Source organism: Dendrobates tinctorius, unplaced genomic scaffold (assembly GCF_039654945.1).
Source record: "Dendrobates tinctorius isolate UK_male_01 unplaced genomic scaffold, ASM3965494v1 ptg000016l, whole genome shotgun sequence".
Lineage (NCBI taxonomy): Eukaryota > Metazoa > Chordata > Amphibia > Anura > Dendrobatidae > Dendrobates > Dendrobates tinctorius.
The window spans coordinates 53,885,358-53,905,503 of NW_027361684.1; the positions used below are offsets into that span (position 1 = coordinate 53,885,358).

General features: G+C 43.3%; 1 protein-coding gene across 1 annotated transcript; it reads left to right on the top strand.

Annotated features, from left to right (window-relative positions):
• Positions 1-1,917: 1,917 nt before the first annotated feature.
• On the top strand, positions 1,918-19,151 carry EIF1AX (eukaryotic translation initiation factor 1A X-linked). Its single transcript, XM_073565857.1, has 7 exons — positions 1,918-2,176; positions 13,847-13,930; positions 15,688-15,791; positions 16,234-16,284; positions 17,139-17,220; positions 17,303-17,394; positions 18,556-19,151. The coding sequence occupies exons 1-7, from the start codon at positions 2,161-2,163 to the stop codon at positions 18,559-18,561; spliced, it is 435 nt and encodes a 144-aa protein (XP_073421958.1). The 5' UTR covers positions 1,918-2,160; the 3' UTR covers positions 18,562-19,151.
• Positions 19,152-20,146: the final 995 nt, after the last annotated feature.

Here is a 20,146-nt window from a genome sequence, read left to right on the forward strand (position 1 = left end):
TGTATCAAATGTCACACTGGATGGCTCGCTGAGAACTACAAATGGCCAATTTGTTACGGAAACATTGTTGCTGAGATGCATTTGGCAAAAGTATCACGTTTCCTACATAGTTAGCAATGAGTAAATGGATGGGCACCATAAATATAAAGGGATCAACTCTACATACCTAGACTTCAAAAATGTCATTACTCAAAAAGGCACTCAATCCAGGAGGTCTGCAACCACCATACACACTGACTTCTGTGAGTGAAACAGGTCTCATTTTACAAAGTGAAAGACACGCAAAGGTGGAGATATGGTGAACAGCCATCTAACTCACCTCTACAGCTGCTCATAAACAAACTGTCATGGCCAATTACCCCTTTTAGTCCTAAATGTGCTAAAGCATTACTCCAGGTTTATCTCCCATAAACTAGGTGTCCGACAGCTACCTTACAGGAGGTTACAAGTTGAACTTCAACCTTCTTACCATACCACCCCCCAACACTCCAGTGTCACCATACTTTGACATACCGTCCACTCAGTCACCAGACAACTGATTGACTGCAAATCAGGTGACCGAATTGAGTGAAGCAGTCCCCGCAGACATAATTTTACAGCTCCCAAAGCAGCACTTTCCTCTATTTTACCCAATTTTGGAGACTGCTGTCCAGATGCCACATAATACATGTCACAACAATGTTACATGACTCGCACTGGGAATAAAAGCTTTTTTTTTAGGTCTTTGGATTTCTTATGGAAGACACAAATAACAGAATATGACAGAGGACACACATGACAGTAAACAAACATGACAGAGGACATACAAGAGAAAAGACACACGTAACACAGAACACACATGACAAGACACACGAGACAAAAGACAGATGAGAGGACACATACGACAAAAGACACATAAGACATAAGAGAAAACAGAGAAGACACATGACAGAGGACATACACGAGAAAAGACACGTAACAGAAGACACGAGACAGAAGACAGAAGAGAAAACACATAAGACAGAAGACACATAAGACAAAAGAAGCACACGTCAGAAGACATAAGAGAAAACACAGAAGACACATAACAGATGACATACAAGAGAAAAGACACGTAACAGAGGACACACATGACACGACACAGGAGACAGAAGACAGATGAGAGGACACATACGACAGAAGACACATAAGACAAAAGACGCATAAGACAAAAGACATAAGAGAAAACAGAGAAGACACATGACAGAGGACATACACGAGAAAAGACACGTAACAGAAGACACACATGACACGACACAGGAGACAGAAGACAGATGAGAGGACACATACGACAGAAGACACATAAGACAAAAGACGCATAAGACAAAAGACATAAGAGAAAACAGAGAAGACACATGACAGAGGACATACAAGAGAAAAGACACGTAACAGAGGACACACATGACACGACACAGGAGACAGAAGACAGATGAGAGGACACATACGACAGAAGACACATAAGACAAACGACATAAGAGAAAACAGAGAAGACACATGACAGAGGACATACACCAGAAAAGACACGTAACAGAAGACACGAGACAGAAGACAGAAGAGAAAACACATAAGACAGAAGACACATGACAGAGAACACGACAAAGGACACACATGACAGAAGATTCAGGTGAAAGAAGACACATGACAGGACAGAAGACACACATGACAGCAGACTCAGGTGATAGAGGTCACAAGACAGGAGACACATGAAACAGAGGACACATATGACAGAAGCCATATCCCTCGTTGCATGTGATCTGTTTTCCACCATCCTCCTCCTCAGAGACCAACCCTCCAAGGTTTCTTTAATTTCAATTGTTGTTTTGTATAAACTATTTGTACAAATAAAGTTATCTCTTGAAAAAAAAACATCTCTCATCCTATTGGCTGCGAGCGCAGTGATGCCTCTGACGTCAGCTTGCTCCTCATCGTTGCTTCCGGCGTGAGGACGTTCTCTTTTCCGTCTGTGCACGCCGGTTCCTTACGCACGCGGGAGACCGAGTAAGAAAATAAGCCATCTGTGACTGGACGTGGTGCCGTTGTCGCCCGAGCACCGGAAGGCGGAGTCCTCGGTGCTGTCCCTGCCCTCGTTGTACGCCCTGAACGCTTCCTGTACACGCACGGAGCCAGCCGGTATCACACACTATGCCGAAAAATAAAGGTGAGGCCCAGGGAAGGCTCGGGAGACTCGTGGTCAGTAAGGGGCCGATGTGGAGCTACAGGGCGGAGCGCAGTGCTTGGACACGCCGTGTGGCCGGACTGGGAGCCAGAGCGGCCTGCGGAAGCGGACATGTGCCGGCACAGGGGGGGTTACTGACAGGGAGCCAGAGCCTGCGCCAGAGCTGTCCCAACATTATAAAGACAAACTTGTGAGAGGGCAGGAAAGGGGATAAAATCAGTCACTCTCATCCCGTGGGCCATGTGCTGGGGGTTCTCTGCTGTCCTGGAGGGATTAAAGGGGTTCTCCAATGAATAGAAGTGAGCTTGATGCTTTGCGGGGTCCCTGGCGCTGCACTGATCGGCAGAGCGGGGCACGTTTATCCCCTGGAGGCTCACATGATCATCCTCTGCTGCTCCCTGCAGGCCTGTGTATTAGGCACTCAGCTGTTTAGCACCATGGAGAATGAGTGGAGCAGAGGACGGGTGTCCGATCTACCACCCCATAGTGTAACAATGATAGCACTTCCCGTTGTGACGATCAGTGCCGGCGGTCGCACACCCACTGCTCAGTAAGTTTCCACCTCTTCTGTGAATTTATTTTACTAGACATTTCCTTTACAGAAGCAGTCCCATGGAGGGTTGTTAGTAAATATGTGTATGTTAATATGCCAACCTACTGCTGTCTTCTCCAGTATCCAGCACCGTGCTTCTCAGTGACATCACCCATCTGCCCACTGTCCAGGTCACACTGCGTGACCCGAAAGTGACTTTTACAGTATAAGACTATGGAGCGTCAGACCGAGGCCCCATTGGCTTACATTGGAAAAGAGACATCCAGCTCCGGAGCGTCTGGAGAGCAGTGACGTCACTGAGGAGAGGGACGATCCTGGAGGAGGTGGAGGCAGGTGAGTATATTAACACACACTACACTACGTACACAGATTTAGTTAAAAAAAATTAAATTAGTGATTCTTTAAGTCTTTTCTACTATACCAACATCACCGTTAAGGCCAGCGATTGGTTGCAGGAGTCGTATGGATGGTAGGTACAATCTCTTGCCCGCTCGTGCCGCTTACACCTAAAGAACATCTTTAGAATCCGCCCTTTTCTCACCATGGAAACAACAAAAACTCTCACTGTCGCCCTGATCCACTCCCGCCTGGACTACTGTAATGCTGTATTAATTGGCCTCCCTCTCACTCGACTCTCCCCTCTCCAGTCTATCCTTAATGCAGCAGCCAGGGTTGTCCATCTGGCTAATCGTTACTCAGACGCGTCCGCTCTTCGCCAGTCGTTACACTGGCTGCCAATTCATTACAGGGTACAATTCAAAGTACTTGTTCTCACCCACAAAGCTCTCCACAGTGCGGCACCCCCTTACACCTCCTCCCTCATTTCTGTCTATCGGCCTAACCGACCGCTGCGCTCTGCAAATGACTTTCGACTAACCTCTGCCCTAATCCGTACCTCCCGACTCCAAGACTTCTCCCGTGCTGCGCCAATTCTCTGGAATGCTCTACCCCAAGATATTAGGACCATCCACAATTTGCATAGTTTTAGGCGCTTGGTCAAAACACATTTGTTCAGAGCGACCTATCACATTCAGTAATCAAAGTCATGTTATGTTTGTGTGTGTGTGTGTAGCCCATTCACTATCTCCATCTAACCCCCACCCCCTGAAGATGGCTGGACCATCATTGTAAATACAAACCTGTGCTTTGTATCTCCTCCACCTCATTGTAGATTGTAAGCTCCCACGAGCAGGGTCGTCTTATTTCGCTTTAATTATTGTATTGTTAATGTTGTTACTTATGATTGTTGTGTTTGAAACTGTTCAACTGTAAAGCGCTGCGGAATATGTTGGCGCTATATAAATAAAGATTATTATTATTAGGCGAGATGTAATGGTACACGACTGATCAGGACCTACCAGAGTAGTGGGGGATTGAAAATGAGAGCTGGGTAGTCAGGCTAGCCCTTGGATATATAAGTGCTCCATGAGTCTTCGTCTATGAAATACATGGAGGGCTCAGATCTGCAGGAGCCTCTTAGGCCGGGGTCACACTGGCGAGGAATACGGCCGAGTGAGAGGCGCTAAAAGCACGCATTACACACGGACCAATGATTCTCTATGGGGTCACTCGCACCAGGCGTATATTTCTCATCCGTATTCTACGGTCCGTGCCAATCGCAGCATGCTGCGATTGTCAGCGTACTACTCCCGTAGTACGCCAATGCAAGTCTATGGGTGCGCAAAAAATACGGATTACACACGGACCACACATGTGACTTGCAAGAAATACGCACCAGGTGTCTTTTAGCAAAGCTGGCAATTCAGTGCGCGATACAGTAAACTCACACTGACAGTTTTAATAAAGAAACGAAAGAATAGATATAGACACATAGAATACATATATATAGAGAATGCATATATATATGTCTATATCTATTCTTTGGTTTCTGTTATAAACCCTGTCATAGGGCTCCATTATTTGTCCATTTTGCAAGCCTGCGAGAAAATCTCGCAATACGGATGCTTACATGTGCAAAATACGCGACCACACCTTGCTTATGGATGACATACGGAGCACTGTTTAGGGGCCATTCATCCGTATTATGCATGTAAAATACTGACCTTATTTTGTGTTGGTTAGTGTGACTCCAGCCTTAGGGTATGTGCACACGCTGCGGATTCCGCTGCGTTTCCGCAGCAGCTTTAGCTGCGGTGTACAGTACCATTCAAATGAATGGTAAAAAAAAAACGCTGTGCTGACGCGGAAAAATCTGCGCGGATTTGCTGCAGTTTTGAAACCGCAGAAAGAATTGACATGTCAATTCTTTCTGCGGAATCCGTAGCGGGTTCCTATCTCCACCATTGTGGAGATGGTGAATCCGCAGGACCAAACCGCAGGCAAAACCGCAGATAATCTGCAGGTCTTTTGACCTGCGGATTATCTGCGGTTTTTGCAAAATCCGTGCGGATTAATCCGCAGCGGATTCCGCAGCGTGTGCACACACCCTTAAAGTTACAGTAAGTTCTCGCTTATAGAGATGACTGCTGATCCCCTATGCCGTCCATAGCGTGTGGACTTCTGCTTTAAAGGGTTGTCCGGGTTTACCCTGTTAATAACTTATACCAAAGGCAAGTCATCTGTGTGAGAACAATGGGGGTGCAGTGTGTTAGACTCCCACCAATAAGCCAGCTTTGGATCCATTATCAGAATGTAAATGAAACTGGAGCCTTAAGGCCCTTTTACATTTAGCGATGCACCAGTGATACGACCAGCGATACGACCCGGTCAGGATCGCTGGTGCATCGCTAAATGGTCGCTAGTGAGCTTTCACACAGAAAGATCTCACAGCGACGCAGCGCACGATACTTACCTTTCACACACAGCGATGAAGAGGTCCCGCCCGTGTCCACGCGTCGCTCGTCACAGCAGGAAGCAGACGACGAGAAATGGAGGCGGACATTCTCGCGCGATCAGCGATAACCAGCGGGGGAGCCGGTCGGAGGTAAGTATCACACATAGCGATGTCGCTAGCGATATCGCTATAACGTCACAAAATCGGTGACGTTATAGCGATATCGCTATGTGTAAAACCCCTTTATCGCGATGGTCTCTATGTAGTGATAGTTTCTGAGATCTTCACTTCAGCTCCTATTTTTTCGATATTATTGAAACAAATTCTTTTTTTTTTGCAAGTTTATTTCACGTATTTAAAGGAAAGACTGAATTTCGATATCGCCATTAGTATTCTGATATCACCATAGACATATTAAGCCATAAAACCAAGCTAACGGTTCATCTTTACCGTAAAGTGTTAAAACCCTCAAAAAACATATGGCTATTTTCCCCATTGCACTGCAGGTGGCATTAACTGTACTGGAAAACAGGAAATCTATAGTAACCTGAATGTTGTCTCTCAAAACAACTCATTTTGCAAGAGATCAAGTGGAAAATGAACAGAAAAATGAACTATTTGGCTCTAAAAGGCAGAGCTGAAAAAATACCCCTCTCCAAAGGGTTAAAGGGGTATTCTCATCCCAGTCACTCATGACAGAGATGGCAGGAGACCAAGAGGTGGTTGGGGCTAAGGAAGCAGACGAGCGCTCTGTGCTGTGTGGTATCTGCCGTAAACAGTGGTATCTGTGCTGTTTATGTAACACCCTAACCATGAAAAGCCGAGGTTGGGGAGTAATAGTTCTTGAATTGGTAGAAATTTGTGAAACAATCATTTTTTCTACCTTGATTAAAAATTCATATGGGTTTGACCATTTTTTGCTCCATTATTTCAACATTGGAAATTCTGTTTGTTTTTTTTTGGCTGAAGGGGGTTTAGCTTCTTTGCTTCATTTCAGTACCCTCAGAAAGCTCACCTCTTCAATAGCATTTCTAATTCACTCCACTAGCCAGGTCTCGTGACACTAGGAAGCCAGTCCTATGGGACAACAGCCCAGGATAGGGTGCGGCCAGGAACCCTTTGGACTTAGGGGTGTAATCAGACTGAAACATTTATTGGAAACTTCAGCATCATTTGTTTTCCTGCCAGTATTTTATCATCATACAATATAAAATGTTAAGTATTCAGATTTAATGCAAATTTCAGACTGCCGGATCGTTAGTGTGCTGAATAGTATTGTCACTATTGCTACTCAGAAATCCCTTTTGAGCTTTATGCAGTGCTGCCACCTCAGCAAAAGGTGGTTCCTCTTAATTAGTCTCTTCACAGGGGTGGGAGGCTAAGAAGATAGCGGAGATGACATGGCCACAGGCCAGTTAGATAAGGTTGCTGAATGCAGGGCTGTGGAGTCGGTAAGTCAAACCTGCGACTCCGACTCCTCAATTTCCCTTACACCGACTCCGACTCCCACATATATTGCTTATATTTAAGTGAAAAACTTACTGTAGTACAATGTGAACATCAGACATTTAATCATTTTTATGATACAATAATCAAGATATTTAGAACATAAGATATATTTATTGGAATACAACTTTAGAACACAAACTGTAATAAAATGTAAATGTCATACACTATGTAATATAGATTACATATATACAGTACAGACCAAAAGTTTGGACACACCTCATTCAAAGAGTTTTCTTTATTTTCATGACTATGAAAATTGTAGATTCACTCTGAAGGCATCAAAACTATGAATGAACACATGTGGAATTATATAATTAACAAAAAAGTGTGAAATAACTAAAAATTTGTCTTATATTCTAGGTTCTTCAAAGTAGCCACCTTTTGCTTTGATTACTGCTTTGCACACTCTTGGCATTCTCTTGATGAGCTTCAAGAGGTAGTCACCGAAAATGGTCTTCCAACAGTCTTGAAGGAGTTCCCAGAGTTGCTTAGCACTTGTTGGCCCTTTTTCCTTCACTCTGCGGTCCAGCTCACCCCAAACCATCTCAATTGGGTTCAGGTCTGGTGACTGTGGAGGCCAGGTCATCTGGCATAGCACCCCATCAATCTCCTTCTTGGTCAAATAGCCCTTACACAGCCTGGAGGTGTGTTTGGGGTCATTGTCCTGTTGAAAAATAAATGATGGTCCAACTAATCGCAAACCGGATGGAATAGCATGCCACTGCAAGATGCTGTGGTAGCCATGCTGGTTCATATGCCTTCAATTTTGAATAAATCCCCAACAGTGTCACCAGCAAAGCACCATCACACCTCCTCCTCCATTTTTCACGGTGGGAACCAATCATGTAGAGTCCATCCGTTCACCTTTTCTGCATCGCACAAAGACACGGTGGTTGGAACCAAAGATCTCAAATTTGGACTCATCAGATCAAAGCACAGATTTGCACTGGTCTAATGTCCATTCCTTGTGTTCTTTAGCCCAAACAAGTTTCTGCTTGTTGCCTGTCCTTAGCAGTGGTTTCCTAGCAGCTATTTTACCATGAAGGCCTGCTGCACAAAGCCTCCTCTTAACAGTTGTTGTAGAGATGTGTCTGCTGCTAGAACTCTGTGTGGCATTGACCTGGTCTCTAATCTGAGCTGCTGTTAACCTGCGATTTCTGAGGCTGGTGACTTTGATGAACTTATTCTCCGCAGCAGAGGTGACTCTTGGTCTTCCTTTCCTGGGGCGGTCCTCATGTGAGCCAGTTTCTTTGTAGCACATGATGGTTTTTGCCACTGCACTTGGGGACACTTTCAAAGTTTTCCCAATTTTTCAGACTGACTGACCTTCATTTCTTAAAGTAATCATGGCCACTCATTTTTCTTTACTTTCCTTTTGGGCAGCTATGAGGTGTACCTGACTGGTGCTAAAAAAAAACGGAGTGTAAAGGCCCCGTCACACTAAGCGACTTACCAGCGATCCCGACACCGATATCAAGGTGTCAGGATCGCTGGTAAGTCGCTATGTGATCGCTGGTGAGCTGTCACACAGACAGCTTCACCAGTGATCAGCACAGCAATGCCGAGCGCCCGGCATTGCTGGCCATCCTTGTAAAAAATAGAATCAAAATAAAAAAAATAGTTATTCTCACCTTCCGACGTCGCGTTCAGCCATCCTGCCTCTCTCCACGCTCCGGTCCCAGTGATCCTTTGCACGAATGACCGCGAGATGTCACGGTCTCGAGGGATAACAAAGTCTCGCGGTCATTCGTGCAAAGGATCACTGGGACCGGAGCGTGGAGAGAGGCAGGATGGCTGAACGGGACGTCGGAAGGTGAGAATAACTATATTTTTTATTTTTTTTATTATTTTTTACACCTGATCGCTGGTCTCCCGCCTGTCACACACAGCGATGCGTGCTGTACAGCGGGAGACCAGCGACCAAAGAAGTTTCTAGAGGTTTCTTCCAGCGATACCGGCAGGGGGGCCGCTCGCTGTCACACACAGCAATCTCGCTGGTGAGATCGCTGTTACGTCACAAAAGTTGTGACTCAGCAGCGATCTCGCTACCGAGATCACTTAGTGAGACGGGGCCTTTAGTCTGTGTGTTACCCGGCTTTCATTCTTTTTGGTACAGATAAGATGATGGATGGATGGATAGAGCAGATTTCTAATCTGCTTTTGCTATTGAAAACATCTATGAGCTCAAAAACCTTTCAGGTGATGAGAGGTTTTTTAAAAAGCTGATCTGCTTTTGCAGCTGAAAAACGTATCCTCAAAAAAACGCAGGAAAAATGCTGTGTGTGAATGTAGCCTTAGATCAGGAATAGAAGAGCCATTTATAGGACATTTCATAACTTTCCCAAATTCCTATGAAAAAATATTCAGCACATTATGCGTTGAACTACTGTACCCAATTATTATATATTTTAGGAGTCGGTCCATTTTATACCGACTCCACCAAAATGAGCACCGACTCCACAGCCCTGGTTGAATGTTAAGCTTTTCATACAAGTGAGCATTTTCCAGATTAAATTCAGAATGGAGGCTGCAAAAGATCCTTTGTGTCACTGTCAGGGCTTCTTTTTATCATATCCACTAGGTGATACTTTGTAAATCATTATTATTATTCATATAGCACCATTGATTCCATGGTGCTGTACATGAGAAGGGGTTACTTACAGATAACACTTACAGTAAACAAACTAACAATCACAGACTGATACAGAGGGGAGAGGACCCTGCCTTTTCGGGCTTACATGCTACAGGATGGTGGGGAAGGAGACAGTAGGTTGGTGGGTTGCAGCAGTTCCGGTGTTGGTTGAGGTGATATCACCGGTAGTGGTGAGAGAGAAGGAGGTAGCGGGGTTATTGCAGGCTGTAGGCTTTCTTGGAGAGGTGGGTTTTCAGGTTCAGTCTGAAGGATCCAAATGTGGTTGATAGTCGGACTTGTTGATGCAAAGAATTCCAGAGAAAAGGGGCTATTTGGGAGAAGTCTTGGAGGCGGTTGGGTGAGCAGCGAGTAAGTGAGAAGGAGGTCTTGGGAGGACCGGAGATTACGTGAGGGAAGGTATCGGAAGATTAATTCAGAGACTTATGGGGGAGACAGGTTATAGATGGCCTTGTAGGTCAGTATTAGTAATTTCAACTGGATACGAGGGAATGGGAGCCAGTGAAGAGATTTGCAAAGGGGAGAAGCGGAGGAGTAGCTGTTTTGTTTTTTTTTTTGTTTTTTTTTTAATGAGATCACAATTATTTCACCTCTTTGATTTTATACATTTCCTGGTGTTTTGTAGTTAATGGAGAAATATTATGACTTCAGAAAATATTCCGTAACCAGAAAGTTGCTGACTTTGTTTTGATCGTGCTAAATGGAGTATTCCTAACTAGAGTTGAGCGAATTTGTTCGGATTTGGTTCCGAATTCGATCGGCAGCGAATATTGTTTTTGCAATATTTGTCGAACACAGCTGAACGTCATTAGTCAATGGGAGTAGAAATTACCGAATATGTTCGGAACTGATCATCAAACATAAATTCGACACAGATAGGGAACCAATATGGCAAAATCAGATTCGGTGACTGAATCCAAACAAATTCGCTCAACTCTATTCGTAACCCTTTAAGTAAAGACTAATGGAAATGTGACTCTAGTGGTGGACTATTGGGTAACAAGCTAGGTCAGAAGGGTCTCGGATGTTGCATTGGTGTCTTTGATAATGGTTCTCAGTAAAGCACAATTTGGTCACTTGTAATTAAAGTTAACACCATGGACATGGGTATAAGTGATGCCATTCCTAGAATGCACAGTGCATGTTTGTGTTATTACATTGATAACTGGATAGGATTGAATGCTGAAACTTTTGGCTCTCCCTCTGTACCAAGTTTTAAAACCGAATTAAACTGCCGTATAGGCAACTTTTCGGCTTTAAATGGAACCTGTCTTTAGATTATTGTCTTGCAATGGCAGCCAACTATGTTTTTATGCTGCAGTGTTTCACAGAAAACCTAGTTTGAAAAGCTAGACATTGTCTTGCTCGGCTTTTCTAGCTTTTTTTTTTTTCTTGCTGCAATGCTGCAGGATTTTAGAGATTCTCTTTAAGACAAGAATAACACACAGGAATTCTGATGAAAAGCCTCACATTCTTTTTCCCCATTCCTATTAAGTAGTATAAAATTAGAGACATGTGGGTTATCTAGTTGAGGCCACATAGACTCTTTGGTAATCAGCGCCATTCGAAACTGAGCTATCATTTGGCAGGTTTGACAAACAGACTTCAGTCACATATCCTTGCTTTTCCCATCAATATATCTGAAATGTTAGAACCAACAGACCCTAATAAGTCAGTGAGGGGCAGATGTAGGGTCCACTGTTTAATTATGGTAATCCAGTATAGCATTAATGTAAGTGTGACCATAGCATAGATCTATATGGGATCTAAGGGAACACAGGAGCTTGCCACTTGCCAGTAAGCTGAATTAAAGAGAATCTGTCAGTAGGATCAAACCTCCTAAGCTGTCTATGTGTCATGTAGGTTATAGGAAGCTGAATACAATGATAACCTTATCTGTGATCCTATGTCTTATTCCAGAGTAATCCATGTTTTTCTCAAGTTGTACACTGACCAAAATATAAACACAATGCTTTTGCACCCATTTTTCATGAGCTGAACGCAAAGATCTAAGGCTGGTTTCACATTAGCGCTTTTTAAGCGCACGCACGGCCGGGGGTAGCTCCGCCCCCGAGCTGGCTCTCTGCCCGGCGTGCCCGCCCCTTGCTTGTAGCGCCGCCTCCTAGCGCACAGCGGTGCCTGCGATCGGCGCACCCTATCTTTAGCATAGGGTGCGCAGATCGTGCGCAGGCCGTGCGCTAGTTGCGCTTTGACCTGCGCTGCGCACTTTTGACGGTGCGCCGAGCACGCCGAAATCCGAAAAGTTTGATTTTGGCGCGCACGGCGCACCGTCAAGAGTGCGCAGCGCAGGTCAAAACGCAACTGGCGCACGGCCTGCGCACGATCTGCGCACCCTATGCTAAAGATAGGGTGCGCCGATCGCAGGCGCCGCTGTGCGCTAGGAGGCGGCGCTACAAGCAAGGGGCGGGCACGCCGGGCAGAGAGCCGGCTCCGGGGCGGAGCTACCCCCGGCCGTGCGTGCGCTTAAAAAGCGCTAATGTGAAACCAGTCTAAGACTTTTTTTTTTATGTACACAAAAGGCCTTGCTTGAGGCAAATGGCGATCACACCAGATATTCTGACCCCTCACGGACTCCCCAATATGGTAAATCTTCACATTTTAGAGTGGCCTTTTTATTGTGGCCATCCTAAAGGCCCCGTCACACATAGCGAGATCGCTGAAACGTCACGGGTTTTGTGACGCAACAGCGATCTCGCTACGTGTGACACATAGCGGCGACCGGCCCTCTGCTGCGATGTCGCTGATCATGCTGGAATGTCCTAGACTATTTTTGATCGTTGGCTTCCCGCTGACCAGCGTGCATTGCTGTGTTTGACGCCATAACAACGACGAGCGACCTCGTTGAAGCACGCCTCTCGAGGTTTGAGTCTTCAGAATAGCTGCTATGTGTCAGGTAAATGGATTATCCTGGCAAAGGATAAGTGCTCACTAACACAGATTTAGAAACATTTTTGAGCAATGTTTCATAGAAAAAGTCTTGTAGATCAGGAGGGCAGACTTTCTAAGATCTAGTGTCTCTCACTGGTGACTCCCTTTCTTTTCAAAAAGGCTCTAGAGGCAGATTTTCATTCAGATCTTTGTCCAGCCCATAGATCTTAACAGCTCTTTTACATATTAAGAAAAATGGATTTCTATAGAATTGGACATTGGATGGCAGACAACAAGGTATCATGCCCTTATAGACCGCTTTCCTTTTTCTTTTCACTTTTGGAGGGTGGTTTATTTTGCCTCCATGGGTCTGTGATAGTCCTACATTTACACTTGGCATATGTGTTGGAAGAAGCAAATGTAATGTCCTTTCATCTATGTTTTCTTCACCTTTTGAGAGGTTTCCTTTTGGCCTCTGTCAGGCCTGTATACATTAGTATTCCTTTGATTTTCATCTCTAGGGGAAAGAGTAGCAGTCTGATGTGTACGATACAGTGTGCCTTTACTAATAAAATGTATGCTGTGCGGCAGGGCTGTGGAGGCGGTTAGCCAAACCTCCGGCGCCTCAATTTCCCTGCCTGCACAGCACTGGTCACTACTGAGCATGTACATAAAGTGCAGCACAGATTCATCTCATCTATGACTCCACAGCACTGGTCACTACTGAGCATGTACATAAAGTGCAGCACAGATTCATCTCATCTATGACTCCACAGCACTGGTCACTACAGAGCATGTACATAAAGTGCAGCACAGATTCATCTCCTCTACGACTCCACAGCACTGGTCACTACTGGGCATGTACAAAGTGCAGCACAGATTCATCTCCACTATATAAGATGAGATCCTTAGATCGGACATTTCATAACTTTCCCAAATTCTTATGAAAAAATGTACATCACATCCTGCACTGAACCCAATTTATTATATACTTTAGGAGTTGGGCCATTGTATACAGACTCTACAACCCTGCTGTGCAGTATGTTTTATATTACAGTTGATGTCCATGCCTTGCATTGGAGGCATACCTCAGGATAAATTTCCAGCTTATGCCTCAGACTGAAGGCTCCGCTTGTTTGTACAAATAGCCTGAATTGTAATTTTCTTGTTCTGAATGACAATTTTGTCCATGCTTTACTATTGGCTGTATGTGATATCATTGCCTAATTTCCATTTATTTATTTTTTTCCTCTTCAGGTAAGGGAGGTAAAAATAGAAGACGTGGTAAGAATGAAAATGAATCTGAAAAGCGAGAGCTGGTATTTAAAGAGGATGGGCAAGGTAAGAGATTCTCCAAAAATTTTGTTTGGTCTAAGTTCAATGTTTAAAAAAGCACTCCTCCTCCCATCCAAAATTCGTATCCTCTAAAGACATTGCAGTCACCATATTATATAGCACTGTATACTTACAATTGCTCATTTTGCCTTTCTTCACAGCTAATTCTCTTTTCCATTAGGTCTATGACCTCACGTGATTAGAAGCTGATTAGCTGAATTTTTCCTAAAGGCCCCGTCACACATAAAGATGCACCAGCGATCCTGACAACAATACGACCTTGTCAGGATCGCTGGTGCATCGCTACATGATCGCTGGTGAGCTGCCAAACAGGCAGCTTCACCAGCGATCAGCACCAGCGAGGATGCTGGTGTCTAAGGTAAATATTGGGTTACTAAGCGGTGCGCGTCACTTAGTTACCCGATATTTACCTTAGAGACCTGCTCCCAGCGCCTGCTTAGAGCGCTGGGAGCCTCACTGATCGTTGGCTTCCACTGCCACACACAGCGATGCGCGCTGGCCAGCGGGAGACCAGCGATCAAAAAATGGCCCAGGCCGATCGAGCACGATCAGCGATACCCGGCGGGGGGGCCAGTCGCTGTTCCCCCATCACACACAGCAATCTCGCTGGCAAGATCGCTGTGGCGTCACAAAATCAGCGATCTCTAAGTCTGTGTGTGACGGGGCCTTAACTCTTATGTACAAACATGAAGTTTCTTTTCCCTGCATGACTCATGAGTCGCTCCAAAAGTCCTTGGTAGGGGGTGGAGGGAGCAGGTGGGTCAGGAATGGAAGAGGGGAATGAGAAATTCAGGGACAAGAGACTTCCTGTTTCTACATGGAGCAGAGAAAAGAGGAGAATTATCTGGGTTGAAAGGCAAAATTAGCAGTTGTAAGTATATAGTGCTGTATACTACGATTGCAATATATTAAGAGGATAAAATCTTTGATTCTTTAATGGCATGCCATTACCCTAATGACATTTTTTTTTTAACTGTCCTGCTCATTTGAGTGGAGCATAAATCCATTCTCATGCCACTAGAACGACCCCTATGAAATGGTGGATGACATACGAAATGGATGTTTCAATCAAAGATTATGCTCACGTGTGGCAGAACTTTCAAAGTGTTCCCATGGTGGCGCGTGTATTTTCGCAGTTTCCTATTCGCTAGCATATATGCCACGGAAAGAAGGTGCAGATTTTACATACAGTTCACCTTATGCTTTGCAAGGGCTGAAATGCGCACTGTTGGCTGCAGTAGGAGTTGACAGGCTGCAGAATTCAAATCAACGACCCTGGTCAGTTTTGTTTTTTTTTTCCACAATGTGTAAATGAGGTTTGGTGAAATTTCATTAACAACACTGGTACAGTAATACTTTTATCTAAGCAAAACAGCAGCATACAATCTGCTGCATTTACTCTATGGGAGAACATGCCATCAATGTAGCTTTCTATAGGTGATATAGCTTCAGTATTTTCCAGTCCTTGTCTGCCTAGGAAACTTGTCAAGTTTCAACAGTTTCTAAATTTAATCAGAATGATATAAGCAGGGACAGGTTAGACTGGGTTATCTAAGCAATGTGATTAGGCCAGAGAACTATGAAGCACAATTCCTTTCCTTGTACAAGTTTGGGTACACCATGGATATGTTTATCACTGCTTTACTGGATAAATGTGAGCTATATATTTGGGGTCTTGATTTATTTTCTACATTTTTTTTTTTAATGCTAGTGAACCATATATTACATATTTATTTTCCCAGAGTATGCACAAGTCATAAAGATGTTGGGCAACGGCAGACTGGAAGCTATGTGCTTTGATGGTGTTAAGAGGTTATGTCACATTAGAGGAAAACTGCGTAAAAAGGTAAGAGTTGCCTTACAGAATGAAAGTGTTGGCGACCATAAGCCTGATGTGACCTGTAACTCTCCAGCCATTGTGAAACTATAATTCCCAGCAATGTGATTTATAATGCTCCGTACACATGCCACAAAGCCATCATGAGTCTCCATATTTAATCTGATACAGCTGGGTTTTGTAGGAAACTATAGGTACAAGTGGGAGGTCATATGTAGCGATGATGGCATAGTATCTGTGAGGCTTAAGACTTACGTGCAATATTTTTATATTCCTTAGGGCATATGTACGTCATAAAGTGAGGTACACACACTAAATCTGTATGGGGCCTCACTGGTGAACCCAGTTTGTCCATTAATTACATGAGGCTATTCATTTTAATTTGGGGATTACTGAAGCAGATGTCTGTTTACTAGTTTTGATATGAACACTTTTTTTTTTTCTTCATTAGGTGTGGATAAACACGTCAGACATTATACTGGTTGGCTTACGAGACTATCAAGTATGTGTTTTTGCCTCCCTCTGTTTTAGAAAAGAAAAATAAAATATGTCCATCTTAGTACTGCTTGTAAGGGTAAATGCATAAACCGATAAGTTCTACATTCTTTATTAAGAGAAAATAATATTCTCTGCAAAAACGTTAAACTTTCTACTGAATCACTACTCCAGTTGCTCACTTCCTCTAGAGGTCTTCTAAGAAATGAGTGGAGGCTCAAAATCTGGACACCTACCATTCCGCAGACAATTGAAGGCTCACAGTAATAGAATTTTTTTTTTTTTTTTTTTTTTTCTCTTTTACCGTTTGGAATAATACCAGTATTATACTATTCCGAACACCGGTTAACCATTTCTAAGCCATCAATGCATTAACTGCTGCAGTTGTGAACTGGCAGTCAGATGGTTAATTACCATCTCTGCCTTCCCAATGTGAAACCAGCCTTAGACAGGATTGAAAGTGCTGCCAGCAGTTTCTGCTCCGGATCCAGTGCTCATGTGATTGCTGGGTGCAGGGAGGCAGAGCATGATCTGCTGGTCATAACAAATATCTGCTCTGCTATGCTGCCCCATTACAGCAGAAGTCTGCAATAAAAATGTTAAAATGTATATCATTCAAAGAACAACTCTTCCCTTGATAAAAAAAAAAAAAGTTCTCATACGAATATATGAATGGAAAAATATTGTTATGGATCTTGGTAGAAGAGGGAAAAGTGGGGGAAAAAAAGAAAATTATCCAGTCATAAATGGTTTAAGAAATTGAGATTAACCTTTTCAAATTGCTTTACAAGATCTGAAAGTTACATCTTACAATTTTATTATAACAGATATAAAAAAATAAAAGCTACTTTCTTTCTCCAGGACAACAAAGCAGATGTTATCCTAAAGTATAATGCAGATGAAGCCAGAAGTCTGAAGGCGTATGGAGAACTTCCCGAGCATGGTAATGAGAGCTCTGCGATGCATGTCTCATTCATGGTGCTTAGTTGCTGGAATGCAATCTAAGATGATTTTTTTCTTTTCAGCTAAAATTAATGAAACCGACACATTTGGTCCAGGAGATGATGATGAAATCCAATTTGATGACATTGGAGATGATGATGAAGATATTGATGATGTAAGTGTCTGAAGTTATTCTAATGGCTGTCATGGAATGTTAAGTGCTGTGAATAATTGCTGACCTGGGTTAAGTAGAAAATTACTAAATTATAATCACTTCTGGTGACTGATGTCAAAGCTTTTTGCAGAGTAGAATTGCCTTTTCCTTATTGGTTTAGCGCTGATGAATTTGTTATGTCTGGCGCACATTGGGCTATACAAAAAGGGGAGAGAGATCAAAGGGTTTTCAAAATAATAAAGGGGTGCGTTAGTGGTTTGCTAAGAGTTGCATAATTTCCAAAGGCTTTTTTGCTTTGCCTGTTTGGGGAAATCACTTTCTGATACCGATATATATGTCCTACATGCAAGCATTGCCCAGAGGTACAATCTCAGTGTTGGGTATTGTATATATTGCATCCATGCTACTAGATGTGACTAATTTGTAGTCTCACAGGAAACCTGACAGCTGATACATGCTGCCTGAACCACAGCAGCCACATGTATCATCCACTGGCTGTATCATTTGTTAGGTACATGTGACTCTGAAACACTGCAGTGTTTCAGAGAAAAAGATGCTCCTAATACCAAGCCAAACGGCAAACTAGTCGACTAGGTGGGTTCCTGGTGGCTTCTTGTACTGTCCCCTTGAGTGACAGCTCTCTCTCTACGTGCATATATAGGGAGAGACCTGTCTCTTTAGGGAAGCTGGTGAAGTCTCGACTACTCTCCCATGTGGCTCAGTATCCAGCTGTTTTTTTTGTTTGTTTTTTTGTCTTTTAAAGTATATTTCCCTCTGAAACGCTGCAGCTTTTCAGAGCCAAACATACCAGGAGTTAATCATACAGCCAATGCCTGATGCATTCTGCCCAAACAACACTATGCATGTATCAGCTGTCAGGTCCCCTTCAAAAGGCTTATTCCAGTTATCAGCTCTCCACCAGATCATTGGGTTCCTGCTGTGGACCCATGTCCTCTTTTACATCCACCGAACAGCCTCTGCCACATGATTTTAGCCGGGGGAGTTAAATAAAGTATTGTTTATATTTGTGATGGACATCTTCAGATTACCTTCAGAGCAGTGTTCCCAGTCTGCCTCGGCCCTTTACTTAACCAGAAATGATATATTTGTGTTCTACAATGGAATAATTGAAGTAACATTCTCTTCTGCTTGGTTTTGCAGATCTGATCCAGGGACGTCTTTTCCATTCCACTTGCTGCAGATTGTTCTAGTTTTGATGTTTTTGATTTGAGTGAAGTCCTCCCATTGAGATGATACTCTAAGCCCTTTGCTCCAATAAAATTTATTTTCAGTTTTAAAGTATTTATATTCTTTCAGCAGAGATTGACAAAGCTGGATGATCGGAAACGCCTAAACAGAGAAATATCCTTTGGCCATAAAGCTGGTAATTTTACAGCCTTTTGAGGTGTTTATCATTTTTAAGGATTTTTTTTTGTAATTTATCATGGTTGCGTGATTGAACAACTAAATTCACACTTTAATGTTAGTACAAGGTGGGGCATTCAGCCTCCCTACTGGACTCCTGCCTTTATGATTGTGGCTGTGGTGTTAAAGGCAATGATCCAATTGGTGACTGCCACATCTCATGTTTTTTACTATGAGTTGTGCACCTTCTGAAGAGCAGACTCATCCTTTGACTCATCAGCTTCAGTGTTGCTCTTTACAATTGTTTTAAACTCTTGTACAAAATATATAATGCATCTGCACAGTAAGTGCATTGGTAAAATACCAATAAAGGACTGTCTAGTGAATATCCATCCAATTTTCCTCAAATTTTTTTTTAATTAAATTTGTTGTTTTTTTTTTTTTGTATCCAGAAAAAAAATGACTAACCATATGTTGTGTGTTAAGAGCTATATAAATATTTTTTTCCTATACAGAAAGTGCTTTTACCATGCATTTAGAGGACTTGCACACCAAAAGGAAAAACATTCACTGTCTGGATAGTCAGTGTGTATTGAGATGATATTGAGATGATGAGCTCTGTGATTGTTTGCCCAATTATGCTATATATCAATCGACTTATGGAACACAGCCGGGCTACCCCATTACAGAAAGCCATGTTTTACTCTAAAACACTGCAGTTTTTCAGAGTATATGTTTGCTTGAAAAATGCATTAGGTAGAGTACCTGCTGGATAACTCCCTTATTTCTCATTTGGCTGTTCTTGATTGACCGATCTCTCCCTATACACAAATAAGGAGTGATCTGTTAAGCCAAGCTGGGTAGTAAGAAGCCAGACAGCCGCTCAGTGGACTCTTCTCCATATTGCTTGTGTTTTAAACTATATTGCCAATTCATCAAGACTGGCGTGATCAATGCTGGTTTTGAAAAGGGGACATATTGGTGTCAGACATTATTGATTCATTAAGAGGTGCAGACCTTAATCAGGCGCGTCTGAAAAGTGGCATATTCCCCACCACCTTATCTTACTCCACTCAAGGACTAAAGTAAGATTTCTGGCTTAATGTACGCCACAGCTTGTTATTGATTGGATTAGCCGTGGCGTCACGCCCCTATTTTGTCCCAGCTCTGCCCATTTTGACAGCGTTGGGCGAAAATGGCTTGAAAACGCTGCGAAAAGTCAAAAGTTTCGCGAAACAATTTTGTGTTTTACACCAGATTTCTTTCATGAATCGGGGCCTAAGTTTTCTCTAAAATACTGCAGCGTGTCATAGTTAACCTTTCTGTAATGAGTGGGGCCTGTCTTGCTTTGCAAGACACGGCTGACCTGTTCTCTTCCAACGTATTT

What these genes read in the sequence shown, in the direction of transcription:
- EIF1AX (XM_073565857.1), top strand. An exon ending in TTGGCTTACGAGACTATCAA is followed by an intron (nt 16,285 to 17,138) that starts GTATGTGTTTTT and finishes TTCTTTCTCCAG; the next exon opens with GACAACAAAGCAGATGTTAT. An exon ending in TGGAGAACTTCCCGAGCATG is followed by an intron (nt 17,221 to 17,302) that starts GTAATGAGAGCT and finishes TTTTCTTTTCAG; the next exon opens with CTAAAATTAATGAAACCGAC.